Source organism: Halichoeres trimaculatus, unplaced genomic scaffold, assembly GCF_033239565.1.
Source record: "Halichoeres trimaculatus isolate MK-OKI-2021-1 unplaced genomic scaffold, fHalTri1.1 fHalTri1_scaffold_14, whole genome shotgun sequence".
Lineage (NCBI taxonomy): Eukaryota > Metazoa > Chordata > Actinopteri > Labriformes > Labridae > Halichoeres > Halichoeres trimaculatus.
Genome location: NW_027437192.1, coordinates 7,471,011 through 7,490,511, shown reverse-complemented (window position 1 = coordinate 7,490,511; position 19,501 = coordinate 7,471,011). Strand labels below are relative to the sequence as shown.

Sequence of the window (19,501 nt, the reverse complement as noted above, 5' to 3'; positions counted from 1 at the left end):
GTATTGCTCTTCTGGCCTGCCACATGGCATTTTGGTAGAATGTTTTAAAAAAACAGCCAAGTTCTTTTATTCATACATCACTCTTTATTGGGATGTTCAGTAAGAAAGATTGAACCAAAGGGGTATTTAAGCGATTCACATCAAAATGCTGAAAAGGGGAAACTAATATTTGCAGCAAAAGAACATTTAAAAGGCTGAATCAGTATCACAGTTCTGAAATGTTACATACTTTTGGTCAGAAGTAAAAAAAAAAAAAAAAAGTAACTTCAAAACATGGACATGACAAATATGTAAACAACCACAAACATTAAAACCCCTTACATGAAAACAGATGGCATCATGATTTTTTTCTTCAGACAAGTTTATCTGCAAACTATGACAAATTTTTAATATTAATTTTCTGATAACCAAAACTTGTGACAGACTTGTTTTTTTTTTTTCAAAAGATTTTTTACCGATTATTTGATCAGCAATGACTACGAGTAGAACAACTTACAAAGAAATGTTGATGAAACAACAGTTCTATTTCATTCTTGTTAAAATGTAAAGGCAATGTAAAAAGTGCATTAAAGGGACAGTCATTTATCCCTTCAAGGGAAGAAGACTTAGACCGGTAACGGGGTCGGTGACACACCTCTCCACCAGTTGTAGGTAGGTCAGGTTCTCTTGCGTGTTGGGATCAAAGAAACCTTTGGTGTCATCGTCAGGGTCAGAGAGGATCTGATTCATTTCCTCGTTGAAGTAACCTCTTTGGTATGCCACCTGCACAGGAACTCTGTGGCTGTGGACGGGGTCAATGATGCCACCAGTGGCAATTTGTGCTTCAAGGAGACGGATGCCGTGGTCTTTGACGATGAGGTCTTTATTCAAGGCTTGGAACAAGGAAATGGTGTCGTCAGTGTAGGGGTCTCTGTATCCGGTCACTGCCCTTTCTGCAGACAGTAGTTTGTTTTTCCACTCTTGGCCAACCACTTTCTGTGCCACAGCTTCTTCTACAGAGAGTTTCTTGTTGTTGACTGGGTCAATGACAAATCCAGTGGCTGCCTGGGCCTCCAGCAGGACCAGAGAAGTTCCAGGAGTCAGAAGGCCACGGTTCTTAGCATCATAGATGCTCAGTGTCTCTTTGGTGGACTGCAGGTAGACTCCTGCAATACTGTTGGTCCCCTCCAGGTACTTGCGCACCGAGTCCATTTTACTTACTTCAGTCACAGTGACTTTTCCAGAGCGGAGGTCTTTGTAAAGGCTTTCATCAATGATTTCGGATTCAAGCAGCTCCCCGGCACTCACATCCTTTCTGATTCCATGGAAAGTGGTAGTTTCTGTCGTTTCTGTGATGGTAGTGGTCCTCTGAGTCTTTGAGCTGCTGCTGTCAACTTTTGTTTCAGGAGGCTGGCTGTAAACCATTGACGAAGGACTTGGTGTTGTCTGCTTCTGTATGATTGTGAGGATGATTTCCATGAAGCGCTCAATTGTGATTGATCCAGACTTAAACTGTTGCACAAGCTCCCTCCTCTTCTCCTCAGTTATGTACTTGGAGTACAGCAGGTCCCAGAGGGACACTGTGGTTCCTTGGTATTTGCCTCCTGCTTTTGATGTGGTGTGGGACTTCAGAATGAGCTTTGTTGCCTCGTCAACAAAGAAGTAGAACTCTCCTTTCTTCACAATGACCAGAAGACTTAGACCGGTAACGGGGTCGGTGACACACCTCTCCACCAGTTGTAGGTAGGTCAGGTTCTCTTGCGTGTTGGGATCAAAGAAACCTTTGGTGTCATCGTCAGGGTCAGAGAGGATCTGATTCATTTCCTCGTTGAAGTAACCTCTTTGGTATGCCACCTGCACAGGAACTCTGTGGCTGTGGACGGGGTCAATGATGCCACCAGTGGCAATTTGTGCTTCAAGGAGACGGATGCCGTGGTCTTTGACGATGAGGTCTTTATTCAAGGCTTGGAACAAGGAAATGGTGTCGTCAGTGTAGGGGTCTCTGTATCCGGTCACTGCCCTTTCTGCAGACAGTAGTTTGTTTTTCCACTCTTGGCCAACCACTTTCTGTGCCACAGCTTCTTCTACAGAGAGTTTCTTGTTGTTGACTGGGTCAATGACAAATCCAGTGGCTGCCTGGGCCTCCAGCAGGACCAGAGAAGTTCCAGGAGTCAGAAGGCCACGGTTCTTAGCGTCATAGATGCTCAGTGTCTCTTTGGTGGACTGCAGGTAGACTCCTGCAATACTGTTGGTCCCCTCCAGGTACTTGCGCACCGAGTCCATTTTACTTACTTCAGTCACAGTGACTTTTCCAGAGCGGAGGTCTTTGTAAAGGCTTTCATCAATGATTTCGGATTCAAGCAGCTCCCCGGCACTCACATCCTTTCTGATTCCATGGAAAGTGGTAGTTTCTGTCGTTTCTGTGATGGTAGTGGTCCTCTGAGTCTTTGAGCCGCTGCTGTCAACTTTTGTTTCAGGAGGCTGGCTGTAAACCATTGACGAAGGACTTGGTGTTGTCTGCTTCTGTATGATTGTGAGGATGATTTCCATGAAGCGCTCAATTGTGATTGATCCAGACTTAAACTGTTGCACAAGCTCCCTCCTCTTCTCCTCAGTTATGTACTTGGAGTACAGCAGGTCCCAGAGGGACACTGTGGTTCCTTGGTATTTGCCTCCTGCTTTTGATGTGGTGTGGGACTTCAGAATGAGCTTTGTTGCCTCGTCAACAAAGAAGTAGAACTCTCCTTTCTTCACAATGACCAGAAGACTTAGACCGGTAACGGGGTCGGTGACACACCTCTCCACCAGTTGTAGGTAGGTCAGGTTCTCTTGCGTGTTGGGATCAAAGAAACCTTTGGTGTCATCGTCAGGGTCAGAGAGGATCTGATTCATTTCCTCGTTGAAGTAACCTCTTTGGTATGCCACCTGCACAGGAACTCTGTGGCTGTGGACGGGGTCAATGATGCCACCAGTGGCAATTTGTGCTTCAAGGAGACGGATGCCGTGGTCTTTGACGATGAGGTCTTTATTCAAGGCTTGGAACAAGGAAATGGTGTCGTCAGTGTAGGGGTCTCTGTATCCGGTCACTGCCCTTTCTGCAGACAGTAGTTTGTTTTTCCACTCTTGGCCAACCACTTTCTGTGCCACAGCTTCTTCTACAGAGAGTTTCTTGTTGTTGACTGGGTCAATGACAAATCCAGTGGCTGCCTGGGCCTCCAGCAGGACCAGAGAAGTTCCAGGAGTCAGAAGGCCACGGTTCTTAGCGTCATAGATGCTCAGTGTCTCTTTGGTGGACTGCAGGTAGACTCCTGCAATACTGTTGGTCCCCTCCAGGTACTTGCGCACCGAGTCCATTTTACTTACTTCAGTCACAGTGACTTTTCCAGAGCGGAGGTCTTTGTAAAGGCTTTCATCAATGATTTCGGATTCAAGCAGCTCCCCGGCACTCACATCCTTTCTGATTCCATGGAAAGTGGTAGTTTCTGTCGTTTCTGTGATGGTAGTGGTCCTCTGAGTCTTTGAGCCGCTGCTGTCAACTTTTATTTCAGGAGGCTGGCTGTAAACCATTGACGAAGGACTTGGAGTTGTCTGCTTCTGTATGATTGTGAGGATGATTTCCATGAAGCGCTCAATTGTGATTGATCCAGACTTAAACTGTTGCACAAGCTCCCTCCTCTTCTCCTCAGTTATGTACTTGGAGTACAGCAGGTCCCAGAGGGACACTGTGGTTCCTTGGTATTTGCCTCCTGCTTTTGATGTGGTGTGGGACTTCAGAATGAGCTTTGTTGCCTCGTCAACAAAGAAGTAGAACTCTCCTTTCTTCACAATGACCAGAAGACTTAGACCGGTAACGGGGTCGGTGACACACCTCTCCACCAGTTGTAGGTAGGTCAGGTTCTCTTGCGTGTTGGGATCAAAGAAACCTTTGGTGTCATCGTCAGGGTCAGAGAGGATCTGATTCATTTCCTCGTTGAAGTAACCTCTTTGGTATGCCACCTGCACAGGAACTCTGTGGCTGTGGACGGGGTCAATGATGCCACCAGTGGCAATTTGTGCTTCAAGGAGACGGATGCCGTGGTCTTTGACGATGAGGTCTTTATTCAAGGCTTGGAACAAGGAAATGGTGTCGTCAGTGTAGGGGTCTCTGTATCCGGTCACTGCCCTTTCTGCAGACAGTAGTTTGTTTTTCCACTCTTGGCCAACCACTTTCTGTGCCACAGCTTCTTCTACAGAGAGTTTCTTGTTGTTGACTGGGTCAATGACAAATCCAGTGGCTGCCTGGGCCTCCAGCAGGACCAGAGAAGTTCCAGGAGTCAGAAGGCCACGGTTCTTAGCGTCATAGATGCTCAGTGTCTCTTTGGTGGACTGCAGGTAGACTCCTGCAATACTGTTGGTCCCCTCCAGGTACTTGCGCACCGAGTCCATTTTACTTACTTCAGTCACAGTGACTTTTCCAGAGCGGAGGTCTTTGTAAAGGCTTTCATCAATGATTTCGGATTCAAGCAGCTCCCCGGCACTCACATCCTTTCTGATTCCATGGAAAGTGGTAGTTTCTGTCGTTTCTGTGATGGTAGTGGTCCTCTGAGTCTTTGAGCCGCTGCTGTCAACTTTTATTTCAGGAGGCTGGCTGTAAACCATTGACGAAGGACTTGGAGTTGTCTGCTTCTGTATGATTGTGAGGATGATTTCCATGAAGCGCTCAATTGTGATTGATCCAGACTTAAACTGTTGCACAAGCTCCCTCCTCTTCTCCTCAGTTATGTACTTGGAGTACAGCAGGTCCCAGAGGGACACTGTGGTTCCTTGGTATTTGCCTCCTGCTTTTGATGTGGTGTGGGACTTCAGAATGAGCTTTGTTGCCTCGTCAACAAAGAAGTAGAACTCTCCTTTCTTCACAATGACCAGAAGACTTAGACCGGTAACGGGGTCGGTGACACACCTCTCCACCAGTTGTAGGTAGGTCAGGTTCTCTTGCGTGTTGGGATCAAAGAAACCTTTGGTGTCATCGTCAGGGTCAGAGAGGATCTGATTCATTTCCTCGTTGAAGTAACCTCTTTGGTATGCCACCTGCACAGGAACTCTGTGGCTGTGGACGGGGTCAATGATGCCACCAGTGGCAATTTGTGCTTCAAGGAGACGGATGCCGTGGTCTTTGACGATGAGGTCTTTATTCAAGGCTTGGAACAAGGAAATGGTGTCGTCAGTGTAGGGGTCTCTGTATCCGGTCACTGCCCTTTCTGCAGACAGTAGTTTGTTTTTCCACTCTTGGCCAACCACTTTCTGTGCCACAGCTTCTTCTACAGAGAGTTTCTTGTTGTTGACTGGGTCAATGACAAATCCAGTGGCTGCCTGGGCCTCCAGCAGGACCAGAGAAGTTCCAGGAGTCAGAAGGCCACGGTTCTTAGCGTCATAGATGCTCAGTGTCTCTTTGGTGGACTGCAGGTAGACTCCTGCAATACTGTTGGTCCCCTCCAGGTACTTGCGCACCGAGTCCATTTTACTTACTTCAGTCACAGTGACTTTTCCAGAGCGGAGGTCTTTGTAAAGGCTTTCATCAATGATTTCGGATTCAAGCAGCTCCCCGGCACTCACATCCTTTCTGATTCCATGGAAAGTGGTAGTTTCTGTCGTTTCTGTGATGGTAGTGGTCCTCTGAGTCTTTGAGCCGCTGCTGTCAACTTTTGTTTCAGGAGGCTGGCTGTAAACCATTGACGAAGGACTTGGTGTTGTCTGCTTCTGTATGATTGTGAGGATGATTTCCATGAAGCGCTCAATTGTGATTGATCCAGACTTAAACTGTTGCACAAGCTCCCTCCTCTTCTCCTCAGTTATGTACTTGGAGTACAGCAGGTCCCAGAGGGACACTGTGGTTCCTTGGTATTTGCCTCCTGCTTTTGATGTGGTGTGGGACTTCAGAATGAGCTTTGTTGCCTCGTCAACAAAGAAGTAGAACTCTCCTTTCTTCACAATAGGCAACAAGAAAAGATCAGTTTTGGGGTCTCTTACACACCTCTCCATCAGCTGTAGGTAAGTGAGGTTATCTTTATTGTTTGGATCAAAGAAACCCTTGGTGTCATCATCAGGGTCAGAGAGGATCTGATTCATTTCCTCGTTGAAGTAACCTCTTTGGTATGCCACTTGCACAGGAACTCTGTGGCTGTGGACTGGGTCAATAATGCCACCAGTGGCAATTTGTGCTTCAAGGAGACGGATGCCATGGTCTTTGACGATGAGGTCTTTATTCAAGGCTTGGAACAAGGAAATGGTGTCGTCAGTGTAGGGGTCTCTGTATCCAGTCACTGCCCTTTCTGCAGACAGTAGTTTGTTTTTCCACTCTTGGCCAACCACTTTCTGAGCCACAGCTTCTTCTACAGAGAGTTTCTTGTTGTTGACTGGGTCAATGACAAATCCAGTGGCTGCCTGGGCCTCCAGCAGGACCAGAGAAGTTCCAGGAGTCAGCAGGCCACGGTTTTTAGCCTCATAGATACTCATGATTTTCTTTGTTGATTCAATCCAAACACCAGCTATGCAGTTTGTTGCTCCAAGGTACTTTTGAATTGATTCCATTTTTGCCACATTTTCTTCTGTTACTTCTCCCTGAACAATTTGTGTGAAAAGCTCCTTAGAGATAATTTTTGACTCAAACAGTTCACTGGCTGACACCTGCTTTCGAAGTCCCTTGAACTTTCTTTCCTTGGATGACACTTCAGTTACAATCACAGTGAGTATTTCAATTATCTCCTCTATTTTCATGACTCTTGTCCTGTACTGTTGTATGATCTGTTCCCTTTTCTGTTCTGATATGTATTCTGAGAGCAACACTTCCCACAATGTCACCTCTTGGTTTCTGAACCTCCCTGCATTCATTTTAACAGTTTTGTTTTTAAATGCAAGCTGTATTTTCTCATCTGTGTGAAGAAGATGGGACTCATCTTCATACAAGGGGAGAAGAAGTAGACCAGTTTTAAGATCTTTCTCACATCGCTGCATGAGCTGGTGGTAAGAGAGGTTTTCTTTAGCATTAGGGTCAAAGAATCCTTTGGTTTCATCAGTTGGGTTCAACAAGATTTTGTGCAAGTTCTCATCCAGATATCCCTTTTTGATAGCCACATGAACAGGCAGTCTGTGACTTTGGTTCGGGTCGATTATTCCTCCAGTCGCTATCTGTGCATCAAGAAGACGAATGCCATCGTTTCTTGTAATCAGCTGTTCACTCATGGCCTCAAACAGTGATATTGTTGCATCTGTATATGGATCCTTATAGCCAGTAACAGCTCGTTCAGCTGAGAGAAGTCTCTCAAGTACATCTGGTCCAATTACCTTCTCTTTTGCTGCCTCATCAACAGTGTAAGACTTGTTTCTGATGGGATCAGTGATCCATCCGGTTGCAGCCTGCGCCTCAAGCAGCACAAGTGCAATGCCAGGTGTCAGCCGATCTTCCTTTTGTGCTTCATAAAAACTCATCACTTTTTTGGATGGGTAAACCTTGATTCCTGCAATGCTTCCAGTTCCTTTCAGATATCCCCTTGCAGGTTCACGTTCAGTTACCTCCTCAAAGGTTAGTTTCCCGTCTTTCAACTGCTTGAATTTGTCTGCGTCAATAATATCAGCATCAAGAAGTTGTTGTGCAGAGACAGGTTTCCTCAGGCCCATGGTTGTGGGTGTTTCACTCTTCTCTAGTTTTTCAATGGTGGAAATCACTAATGTGATTATGGTCTGTATGTTGACCTTCTTTGTTCTGTATTTTTCAATGAACTCAAGCTGCTGATCCTCAGTGAAGTACCCAGAGTGAATCAAGTCCCACAGGGAAACTGATTTTCCTGAGTAGCGCCCGACTGATATGCTCACAGTCGTCTTTTCAAACTCCTGCTTTATCTCTGTGGCTGTGTACGCTTTAGCTTTGGCTTCAGTGGCTTTTTGTTTGTCATTCAGTGGCAGGAGAAACAACCCTGTTTCCTCATCTTTAACACATCTACCCAACATCTCCATATAGGTCAGATTGTCTTTTGTCTTGGGGTCAAAAAAGCCCTTTGTGTCATCAGTGGGGTCGGACAGGATCTGATTCAGTTCTGCATCAAAATATCCTTTCCTGTACGCAACCTCAAGGGGTAAGTGAAGACACTTCAGGGGGTCAATGATACCACCTGTTGCGATCTGGGCCTCAAGCAAACGGATGCCGTGCTGCTTGACAATGAGATCCTTTTGCAAGGCTTGAAAAAGTGAGATCTTATGGCCAGAGTATGGATCAGTGTAACCAGTGACTGCCCTCTCAGCAGACAATAGCTTTTCATACATCTGTGGACTGATGACCTTTTCTTTGAGGGCTTGTTCCACAGTGAGCTTCTTGTTCTTAAGAGGGTCAACAATGAACCCTGTAGCTGCTTGCGCCTCAAGAAGACAGAGAGCAGTACCAGGTGTGAGAATGCCAATCCTCTGTGCCTCATAGATGCTTAACCTCTGATTGGAAGGTTGCAGTATCACTCCAGCCACACAGCTTTTCCCTTGAAGGTAGGATCTCACACTTTCGATGTTCATCACATCAGTGCTAGTTATCTTTCCAGTGAGCAAACTGTTGTAGGTTTTTTCATCCACAATATCAAGCTCCAAAAGGTCCACAACAGAGACCTTACCTCTGAGAACTTCAAAGTTTAGCCCTTCTTGCTGTTTTATTTCCTTGCTTTCAATGATCTCCAGAACTGTGACAATGAGTTGCTCAATGGTGATTTTCCTTGACTTGAAGAGCTTGAAAAACTCCTGTCTTTTGTCCTCTGTTAGATACTCTGAATTGATAAGATCCCACAGCGTTGTGTGCCTACCTTTGAACCTGCCATACTTCACCGTGACTGTTGTTGTTTGGAATGTTTCCCTCATGCTATCATCTATGCTAATCTTCTTAACTTTGCTCTTTAGTGGCAGGAGGCACAGGCCAGTGCTAGGATCAGTTACGCACCTGTCCATAAGCTGCAGGTATGTCAGGTTCTCAAGACTGTTGGGATCAAAGAACCCTTTGGTGTCGTCACTAGGATCACTCAGAATCTGGTTCATTTCCTCATTGAAGTACCCTCGCTTGTAGGCCACATGAACAGGAATGCGATGGCTGTTCACTGGGTCGATGATCCCACCAGTGGCAATTTGTGCCTCCAGGAGTCGAATTCCATGGTCTTTTACGATGAGATCTTTTTGCATGGCTTGGAACAATGAGATGATTTTATCATCGGTTGGATCTTTGTACCCAGTGACTGCTTTCTCTGCTGAGCGCAGCTTCTGACAAACATCAGGACCCACAATTTTTGCTTTGACAGCATCATCGACTGAAAACTTCCGGTTTCCAATGGGGTCAATAACAAAACCCGTTGCTGCTTGTGCCTCCAGTAGAATCAGAGCAGTTCCTGGCATCAGTTTTCCTTTTTGTCTGGCCTGGTATATGGTCATGATCTGAGAATCAGGAAGCAGGATACCTGCAATGCTGCTTTTCCCCTGAAGGTACACATTTACACTTTCATCTTCCGTCACATCCTTCACTGATTTTTTCCCCTTCTTTAGATCTTCCAGGATCTCCTGGCTGATGATATCTGCATCTACAAGCTGAGTGGCTGTGACGGTTTCTCTGATGCCTTCGAAAACAACTTTAGTTGTTTTCACAGACTTTTCAATGACTTCCAGAACCATTGTGATGATGGTTTTGATATTAAGCTTTCCTTCTCTGTATTTTCTGATGATGTCTCTTCTCTGAGTTTCATCAAAATATTCTGACATCAGCAGCTCCCACAGGGACACTGTCATCCCCATGTACTTCCCACATGTCACTTTCACTTTCTCCTCTTTGAAGGTCTTTTTAGTTTGGTAGTCAATGAAATTAAAGTTCAGCTTGTCTGACTTGTCAAGGAGAGGAAGGAGGCACAGTCCAGTGACAGGATCAATGACGCACCTCTCCATCAGCTGCAGGTAGGTGAGGTTATCTTCTGTGTTTGGGTCAAAAAACCCTTTGGTGTCATCTCCTGAGTCATCCAGTATGGCTTTCATGTCTTCGTTGAAGTAACCTCTCTTGAATGCAACTTCTGTGGGAAGTCTGTGGCTGTTGATTGGATCTATAATTCCACCTGTAGCAATCTGTGCCTCTAACAGACGTATTCCATGCTCTTTGACAATGAGGTCTTTGGACAGTGCTTGAAACAGAGAGATAGTGTCGCCTGAGTATGGGTCTTTGTATCCAGTTACTGCTCGCTCAGCTGAACGCAGCTTTGCATGAAATTCTGGGCCAAAAAGTTTGTTTTTGATGGCCTCATCCACTGTGTACTTCTTATTCTCAACTGGATCAATCATGAATCCAGTAGCAGCTTGTGCTTCCAGTAAAACCAGTGCTGTTCCAGGCATCAGGATGCTTTCTTTCATTGCTTGATAAATACTCACTCTCTGATTTGACGACAGAATTGCAATGCCTGCGATGCTCCCTTTCCCCTCCAGGTATTCCTTCACTGTTTCCATCAACATCACATCCTGAGTCGTGGTGTTTCCCTCCTGAAGGTCATCGTATGTTTCTTTGTCAATGATTTTTGATTCCAGGAGTTCAGTGCATGAAATTCCCCTTCGCAAACCTTTGAAGGTGATGCAGACGGGAAGAAGCAATAGGCCTGTGTCCGGCTCCACGGTACACTTCTCCAGGAGATTTTGGTAGTTGAGATTTTCTTGTGAGCTTGGGTTGTAGAAGACTTTGAGCTCTGACATCTGGTCGTTGAGCAAACCTTTTTCATAGTAGCCTTTTTGGATTGCAGCCTCTACTGAAAGGTTTGTCTTCTCTGAAGGATCAAACAGACCTTTCGTCGTGATCTGTGCTTCCAGAAGTCTCAGCCCATAATCTCTTGGCACTAAATCTTTCTGCATAGCTTGGTAAACAGAGATGATCTGATTGGTGTAGGGGTCTACGTAGCCACTGAGCGCTCTCTCTGCTGTGAGGAGCTTCTCTTTCATCTCTGGCCCAACTATTCCTTCTTTGACAGCTTCTTCAACCGGCAGTGTTTTATTGTTTATGGGGTCTACGATGCCTACTGTGGCTGCTTGTGCCTCGAGCAGGGCTAACCCCGTACCTGGCTTGAGTAGACGTTTCTTCATAGCCTGGTATATGGTTACTTTCTCCTTTGTCTTCTCTAGGAAAATGCCAGCCACAGGTCCATGAACCTCTGTGTGGCCATTTTGCTTCACCTCGGTATTTCCACTGATGGAGTCCATCTTTGCCTAAAAGTAGAAGAAACAAAAGTTTTAGTGGTTTGAATATTGAAAACTATGTTTAAAAGTAACAAGCAGTTCATGTTTGTTAAACAGATTCTTACAGGCCCTGTGAGGTCTATCTGGTTTTGGTTTAGTGTTGATTACAGTGACACCTTTGGTAGGAATCAGTAGTGTCTTTCCAGCTCCAGTGTCCAACATTGCTTAAAAAAATAAATCCTAGAAATCCTTGTCTTCGAAAATAATAGGGACTTCTCACTGCCAAACTTTTGCTGGTTAGCATAGTGTTGTCAAAGGGACTTACAATTTATGTGCTTTAAATGGATTCATGTATTCTTACCAAAGTCAAACTCAACCACAAAAACTGAGAAAAGGAATTAAAATTCTGCTTTTGGCTCTGATTTTTCAAAATTCTGGATTATGAGAAGGCAAATATATAAAAGTAAGAATCCATTCATACCCTCACCCCCTTTCAAATCCCAACAATACAGTAAAAGGTATACCTAAATTTAATTGGATGTTGTTCTCAATGTTACGTTTCAACAAGTCTCCGACAGGGGTCATGAGCAGGGGAACTAACAAAATAAAATCTGCACCTTGATAATACAAAAACAAGACCTTTGGAGTCTAAAAGGTGGAGTGGAGGTTTGACTCTCCACAGCCACCCACTAAAGCCGCGTTTCCACCGAGCAGTCCGGGTCGGTTCAGCATGGTTTGGTACGGTTTGACACAGTTTAGCCTGATCCTGTTTGTGTTTCCACAGCAAACTGTGCCCTCTCGTGGTAGGCAGCGTGTAAGCTGGAGCAGCTGTTAAACAATAGCGTGACGGCGTAGCAGCGCGACACAGTTTACCCCGCTAATAAATCCAACAAAGAAGAAAAACGCGACACAGTAAACTAAGAGCATAGATGGAAGACATGCAGCATTTCATCCTCTCTGTGATTGTCATGTAGCTCTTTGATACAAAGTGTAATCAAGCTTTGTTTCAGAGAAGTCTGTGTGCCGCCAGGGGAAATACAGCCACTGTCGGGGTAAGTGACGATTCTTTTGACCAATCACCAGCTCCACCCAGATTTGTTGAGTCTGGCACCCATACGAAAGGGTTCCCAAAAGTGGGACGGCTTGTTTCGGTTATTTGGGGATCTGTCCCGGGATAAGTCAGTGGAAACGCCTCATACAGCGCGCCGTATCGAGACAAACTGAACCGGTCTGCTTGGTGGAAACGCGGCTTAAATCTACTAAAAGAGTGGACAAACTAAAGGAAAAAGGCCTCAAACAAAAGTGGAGTCGCACTTCCAAAACACCCGTTCCACGAACCAAAAAAAACATCCGAAGGTGTTGGCTCTTTGGTGTCACACCCCTAACTGAGGGAAAGATCTTCCTTTTATAGGCTACCCAGGCTGATGAGCACCAGCTGACTGCATTAAGGACAGGGGAGCTGAGTGAGAATACCTCAATCTGTATCATTGAACTCTGCAACACTGAATTTTTAACATCAGCAGCCAGACTTATGTCGTAGACAATGTCGTATTGAGATTTGAAATACTTCGTAGAGTTTTTCAAGGCTCTGTATTGACATCAAAACCGAAACGGCCTGCACCCTGACAGAATATTAAATTGTTTCTTATAATAACTCCTTATTGTTTCTTACAATAACTCCTGCATTTTATTGTTTGTATTCTAATCTCTGTTGCTGTACTCTGTCTGTTTTGTCTACTGTGACATGTGTTGCTGCCTCTCTTGACCAGGTCGCCCTTGTAAAAGAGGTCTTGACCTCAATGGGTCTTTTACCTGGTTGAATAAAGGTTAAAAAAATAAATAAAATTAAGATTACTTGTAAAGTCCTCACAGGGCCTTTACTGAGAAAAGAGTTTCTATGACCTGAACACAAATCCCACCCAAAAGATATGTCTTACAACATAAGGTCTTACCTTTTAAGTTGGTGTCAAACCTTCTGTTTCTTTATGAGTCTGTGAGCAGCCTTTCACCCTTGAAGTTACAGAAATCCTATTCAGCCCTTCACATACAGACCTTGTGCCTCAAAAGTCCCTTTCTGTTAAGACAAAAGCAACAAAATAACAATTTGGTCATCAAATCACGTCTGTGTTTGCCAACTCTGTTGACTTGTTTCAAAGTTATATTGTAAAATTGAAGTATAAACACACAACGGATATTAGAGGCGTTGACAGTGGAAGCAGGATTTACACGATTAGAACAAAGGTGACATGAGACCAGAGGATTGTGTTTCTGCCACACAGGAAAAAGTAAATATAATTTAGTTCTTTAACAGGTTCAGTCAACAAGCTTAAGTAAGAGAGCACCTGTGTCGTTAATGTGATTTAAGATGAAGCCTTTATTCTACACTAAACAGATCACAAGTATCATGAAGTAATTGTTTTGCTATTTCAAGGCCAAGTAACAAATATTTCTGCACGTAGGTTTATTGATAGTTACATTTTTTCCTTCATTCCATCACCGCTCTGCACAGATTAGTACTCAACCGTCTGCCAGTCTTCACAAACCATGTATTTGTTTTGGCACAAGGAGGCGTGATGCCTCTGAAACTGGACCAGCAGGATGCCCTGTGTCACAACCACAGGAGGAAATAAAAACACTCTGCAGTCCTGAGCCCTTCAAATCTTAACGTCACAATGCTTCTTCTCAAGTCTCCTTTTGTTCTTGTCTGCACAGACCTCTGGAGAAAGGAAGGAAATAGCTCTTTAGAGGCTCAGTGCTCCACAATGGTCGACACTGACGGTGTTTTGTGCATAGCAGACACTTTATAACTGTACTGTACAAAGTGTGTTCTCTAGTGCCTTCAGTTTTGGACAGCAGAGTTTGAGGGTAACCTCTGAGGGTGTGTCCTCACTTCCTGATCTGTTGCTTATCAGTCTCTAAAAATACAGCTATTAAATGGGGAAAAAAGAGCTGTGGTCAGATTATTTGATAGCTTAAATTGAGGAAATGCATCAGCTAAATAAAGTAATACTGAACAAGAGTTGAAGAAATTGAAGTGTAAGCCTTCTTTTAAGCTTTTTTATGGATTTCTTTTTAGATTTTAATCCTATAAAAGAGACTTACATTAACATTTGTAACATTCCTAAAAGTCTAAGTTTGCACATTTTCAGCTCCCTTGCCTGACATTATACAGATGCCTGGTAGCAGAGCTTGTATTCTCTAAGGAAGCAGTGGGTTTTTCCACCCCTACAGTTGAATTGGAGTGACTGTGTTTTTATGTGATACATGATGTCATTCCTGGCATTAGTAGTGAACGTAATCACCCTGTGGAAAGGGGTGTGAATGGAAACCAAGCCAAGTTAACAAACCTGCTCATTGTTCAACCACTGAGAGAGTAAATGAGGATCACAGTCCAGACTCTTTACTTTTCATAACCATTCCTTAATGTTTTAATTTGCATTAACTTCAATAGCTTCAACTGCCTATATCAAACCGATTAAAGCCGGTCTGTTTGTTCGGCTGCAGCAGTTTTGCGCTGCTGATTTATCTCTCCGTGCCACATGATGAGTTTGCTCTTTGGCGCTGTCACCCACTTTGTAAATAATTGAATTGTTTTAAAGTCGTTGAACATTTACTTTGCATTTATTGCATGTTTTGAGTTTGCATGTCATATCGTAAAAGGCAAATACATCACCAGCAGGAAGTACTAACACTCTGTGGCTTCATTGTTTACTGATCACAGTTTGCTTTTAGTTCTTGTCACGCCTGGCGGGAGAGTTTTGGTTAGTTTATTCAGAGCTCTCTATCAACACATGTATTTCTTATTTTATTTAACAGGAGTAAAGTCAGCTTTGACTTGTTATGCAACTTTCACTGCAGTACACAAGCACACTATTTTAAGATTTTAACAACTTTTAATATTATTTTATTTGATTAACATATTGTTATGTTTGCACTCTTCACTCTGCTGCTGAAACACGATAAATTTCCTCGTTGTGGGATGAATAGAGGACGACCTTATCTTATCTTATCTTTTCTAAACTGCCAGTGGGTTGGTGTCACTTAAGTGGACTATCTTCCCTTTGGCACATTTTCCTCTTTCTTAACTTTTTACGGTGATTCAGGGTGAGAAACCTGACTGTGAAACAACCTTAGCATGTGGTTTTTCATCACATAAACAATCGATGAATGAATGGGATAAGATCAAGTGGCAAGGTCCGGTCTAAGAATATGAGACAATGTGGTAGTGCTAAAATCTGCTGTTTCTTGAGTGTCCGCTTGAGGCTGGCTCCTGAAGTAACAGAAGTCACATATACACCAAGCCAAAAAAAGCCATTTTCAAAGCAGAAATCAACCCATTTACAGCCTGGTTCGAAAACGTCTACTGTCTTGATATCCTCTGAACTCAGCAGTTCAGAGGATATTAAGATCGCAAGCTCGCCCAATCAGAGGCACAGCCCAGGTCATGTGACCGACGAAGCCCTATAGCTAAACTCGAAACCCTTGCCACTATCAATATGGCCGCGATTCCCGATTTGTTTCATTTTCCGTTTCAGAAACAGACGGGTGACGTCAGGGAGACTATGTCCATATTTTGTACACTCTATGGAAAAGATCAACAAATGTGAATCATTCAGCTTTGTCCACAGGGGGGCGCCAAAATCAATGCAAGCCAAAAGTTAAGTCACAGAAGCTGAATCATTAAGATATCCTGGAGCAACTGATGTCTAAGTCTTAATTACTATTATCTAAAATCTGACTAACTGACCTGCATAAGGTAAGAGATGACTCAGAAACAGTCACAACTAAAGAAATGATCAAGACGAGAGTGGCTAACACTAGCAGAGGTAGCTCCATCAGCCCTCTGTCCCTGCAGGCTAACGTCCACATGCCTGTGCAGGTTACACATTACTCCTGATGAGTGATTTTATGTGACTTTAACAAGACATCCTGCAAACAACTGCTGATGAACTATGCTGTGCTATGAGACGTATCTGTTATCTGGTCTGGTTTACATCCAGATGATTGAGTTTCATAGTGTTAGTATCCACTGACTGGAATCATGGCTTATTTTTATACGACCCTTAGCTTTCATTTTACGCACTGCAAAAAAAAAACACCCTGGAATCGTACCAAGTGTTTTTGTCTTATTTCAGTGAAAAATGTCTTTTTAGATTTAATATAAGCCATATTCATTTGACTAATTCAGAAAAGTGTCTTATTTCAAGTTATTGAATGACAAAAAAAAAAAGTGAAATGTGCTTGTCAAGACTAGAATAATGTCTTCATACAAGTACATTTTTCTTTCCCCACTGGCAGAATTTTAACCCATTACAAGCAATCCAGACTAGGGATGGACCGATTATCAGCCAGGCTTATTATGGGGGCCGATATTTGGCATTTTGAGGCATATCTGCACCGGCCTTTTATTCAATCCGACGGCTGATAAACAAATTTAAAACTGCGTTGATGCAGCTCTGATGCAGCCGCTCTGCTGTCTGCAGTCACTACTCAGTTCCCAGCACTGTCCCACCCACAGCACCATCTGATTGGTTACAAGCAGAGCCATGACTTGGGAAACAGCCAATCAGCAGTGCAGTTATTACAGTTATTGTAGTTGCATGGATATTTTGGAAAACGTAATTTACTGAAGAAAACTTTAGCTATTTATTTTTTAAGTTTTAATTTAACTTTATGAAACATGCTGCTAAGCATGTGAGCTGTTTAATAAACTCATGCTTAAAGGTATTTGAATGAAGTTAAGTGTTGGAGTTTGTATTGTTCAAAATTTTTACGCCAATATTTTTACTTTGAATGCAAAATATCGGCTTTAATGACGGTTATCAGCCTCGTTGACTACAAATAATCGGTATCAGCCCTGAGAAATCTATATCAGTCTATCTCTAATCCAGACCTCATTTTTGTCTTTAAATAACTTGAAATAAGACATTTTTCTGGACTGATCAAGTGAATGTGGCTCAGATTTAGTCTAAAAAGACATTTTCTAAAGAAAATAAGACAAAAACACTTGGTACGATTTCTTTTTTTTTTTTTTTGCAGTACAGTGCATTTTTTTTTTTTTTTTTAAATATTTACATTTTCTGTCAAGGTCACAAACAAAACCAAAGTATATCCCATAACTTCTCACTAAACAACATTTGGACTGTGCATAGGCTACCTGAATAAAACTTAAGCTCTGAACATTCTGCAGAAACTCAACAACTCTCACAGCTGACGTCTTTAAAAAAAAAAGGATATATCGTGATGTGAAAATGGGAGAGTTCCAAAAATAAAAGTGCGGAGACTGCAAGACTGGATTAAAGTTATGAAATGTTGCAGGACGATACTTCAGAATGGGGGATAAGAAATATTTGGGTCTTAAAATCTTAGACTGAAAATGAAAAGCAATCATGATTAACTCCAGATCCTGATCCTGCCATGACAACATCCTGACATATTTTCTCCATATCGCCCCCTAATGGAGAACATGTTCCTTCATCTGAAGCAGAGTTTGCTGATATTTACACAAGATGCTACACGTTACTTTCACAGCTGTATATAAAATGTGTCAGCTGGTAATTCTTGCGCTGACTTGCAAGTGTGATGATGTTAGATGACGTAATGCAAACTTCCCTTTCTAACGTGTAGGTACGTGCCACATCTTCTTTCAGAGGGTTCATGTTGCCGACACTGTCACAGATGTGTTAATTGGACTTTGTGTTTGTTTTCTACATGGGTTAAGAAACTGTCCGGTAAGTCTTACATTTTGAGGAGTCACTTGAATTTTGCTCCTGCCTGTTTACCCTGAAGGAAGCCAAACATGCTAATAGATGCATAAATCAAATACAAGACCACTAATTGTGGTGCAACTCACTTAACACCAACGCAGGAAACTCAGCAGCCTCTGACTCCGTCTCATACAAATTTTTCAAACACTTAAAATAAAGAAAAGGGTGATTTTTTTTCTAGCCACAAAAAATGACACTGTTTTGATGTTTTTGGTTTAATTTCCTCCTAACGACTTTGACATTCCTTTGATTAATTACCTGTCTGAATGAGTTATTAGAGTTTAACTATAGCTCAAACTGAGCCAACAATCTGTCTGAATGACAGCCAGATTTTACATTTGACAACCTGGAGAGTGTGCTACCTGTGTGACCTGAAAGAACAGACAACGCAGAGCAGCTGTGACGCCTCTGCAGAACACATCTATGTAACACAGATCTTTATCAAAGCTATGCATTCTTTACACTACCCCAGCAGCAATAAAGAGGACAGGAATGATTGAGGCACTGCTGTATCATCTCAGGTTGCATAATAGTTTCTGTAACTGTAAAAAAAAAAAAAAAAAAAGTTCTCATATGTCAACAGCTCGGGGGATTTAGACAAAGTGTTCAGACTTGTCCCAACCCAAAACAGTGACATAGAGGCCTACTTTTGCTTAAACTTTATACCAACATCTGTGGTCAGAGGTAATCTGTGAGGAATGTTTGCTTTCCCTTTTTATCAGAGGGGTGTTGGCTGCAGATACACACTGTTATTTCTTCACTTCATGCGTTTAGTACAACATCTCAGTCTGGCTTCAGCAGCTTGAAAAAGTTGGTTAAAAAAGACTTTTACAAAAGCTTGAGTTTTCTTAGATAGAAGCTGTTGATTATCTTTACAGCATGGACACAAATAAAAAAAAGATTATGAGTTTTAGATAATAAATCTTTGAGTAAATCAGCCCTCACCTGAAGTTTCTGGAAAGCCCCGCTCTGTTCCCTGCCTTTCAGCAGCTCGTCTCAGTCAGCACGGGAGACGTCTGGAGTCTGAGGTGCTCCAAACATCTCAGCAGTAATCCTCACTGTGCACAGGTCAGATATAGAGCAGGTCCAGCCCTTAAGCCCCTCCCTCTGCTGCTCAGGAACAGCCTCCTCTCTCCTCTGCCTGTGAGGAAGTAACGGCCATTGAACTCCCCGTGCTGAGCTCAGGATGCCGGGAATTCCTGCAGACTTCCTCAGAGCGTGTCTTTTGTGCTCTCAAACAATAACGGCATGCATACTGAGCTCTTACTGTACGATAGGTTATCAGACTCAAACAATCAGGTGACTGACAGGTGTAAAACACACACAAAGTCAAACACAGTGGTCTTGAACTGTCTTTGTCTCTCATTGATGAGCAGTAAATGATTTTTGATGTGTACTCACAGAAAGCGAGCAGCCATGCAAACACTTTCCCTCCGTATCTAACCAGCCTGGTTTTGACAAGCAGAGCCGGATGCCCTGTGATTACTGTCTTTGTGTGTGAACTTCCCTCAGGTTTGGCAGGTTTTCAGATCTGAGTCGCTGTGAGTCTCGGA

At 43.3% G+C, this 19,501-nt stretch overlaps 1 protein-coding gene across 1 annotated transcript; it reads right to left on the bottom strand.

Annotated features, from left to right (window-relative positions):
• Positions 1-65: 65 nt before the first annotated feature.
• Positions 66-18,987, bottom strand: eppk1 (epiplakin 1). The gene is made up of 3 exons (XM_074687562.1): positions 18,894-18,987; positions 13,134-13,255; positions 66-11,211 (listed from the first exon to the last, which is right to left on the bottom strand). The coding sequence occupies exon 3, from the start codon at positions 11,203-11,205 to the stop codon at positions 583-585; it is 10,623 nt and encodes a 3,540-aa protein (XP_074543663.1). The 5' UTR covers positions 11,206-11,211; positions 13,134-13,255; positions 18,894-18,987; the 3' UTR covers positions 66-582.
• Positions 18,988-19,501: the final 514 nt, after the last annotated feature.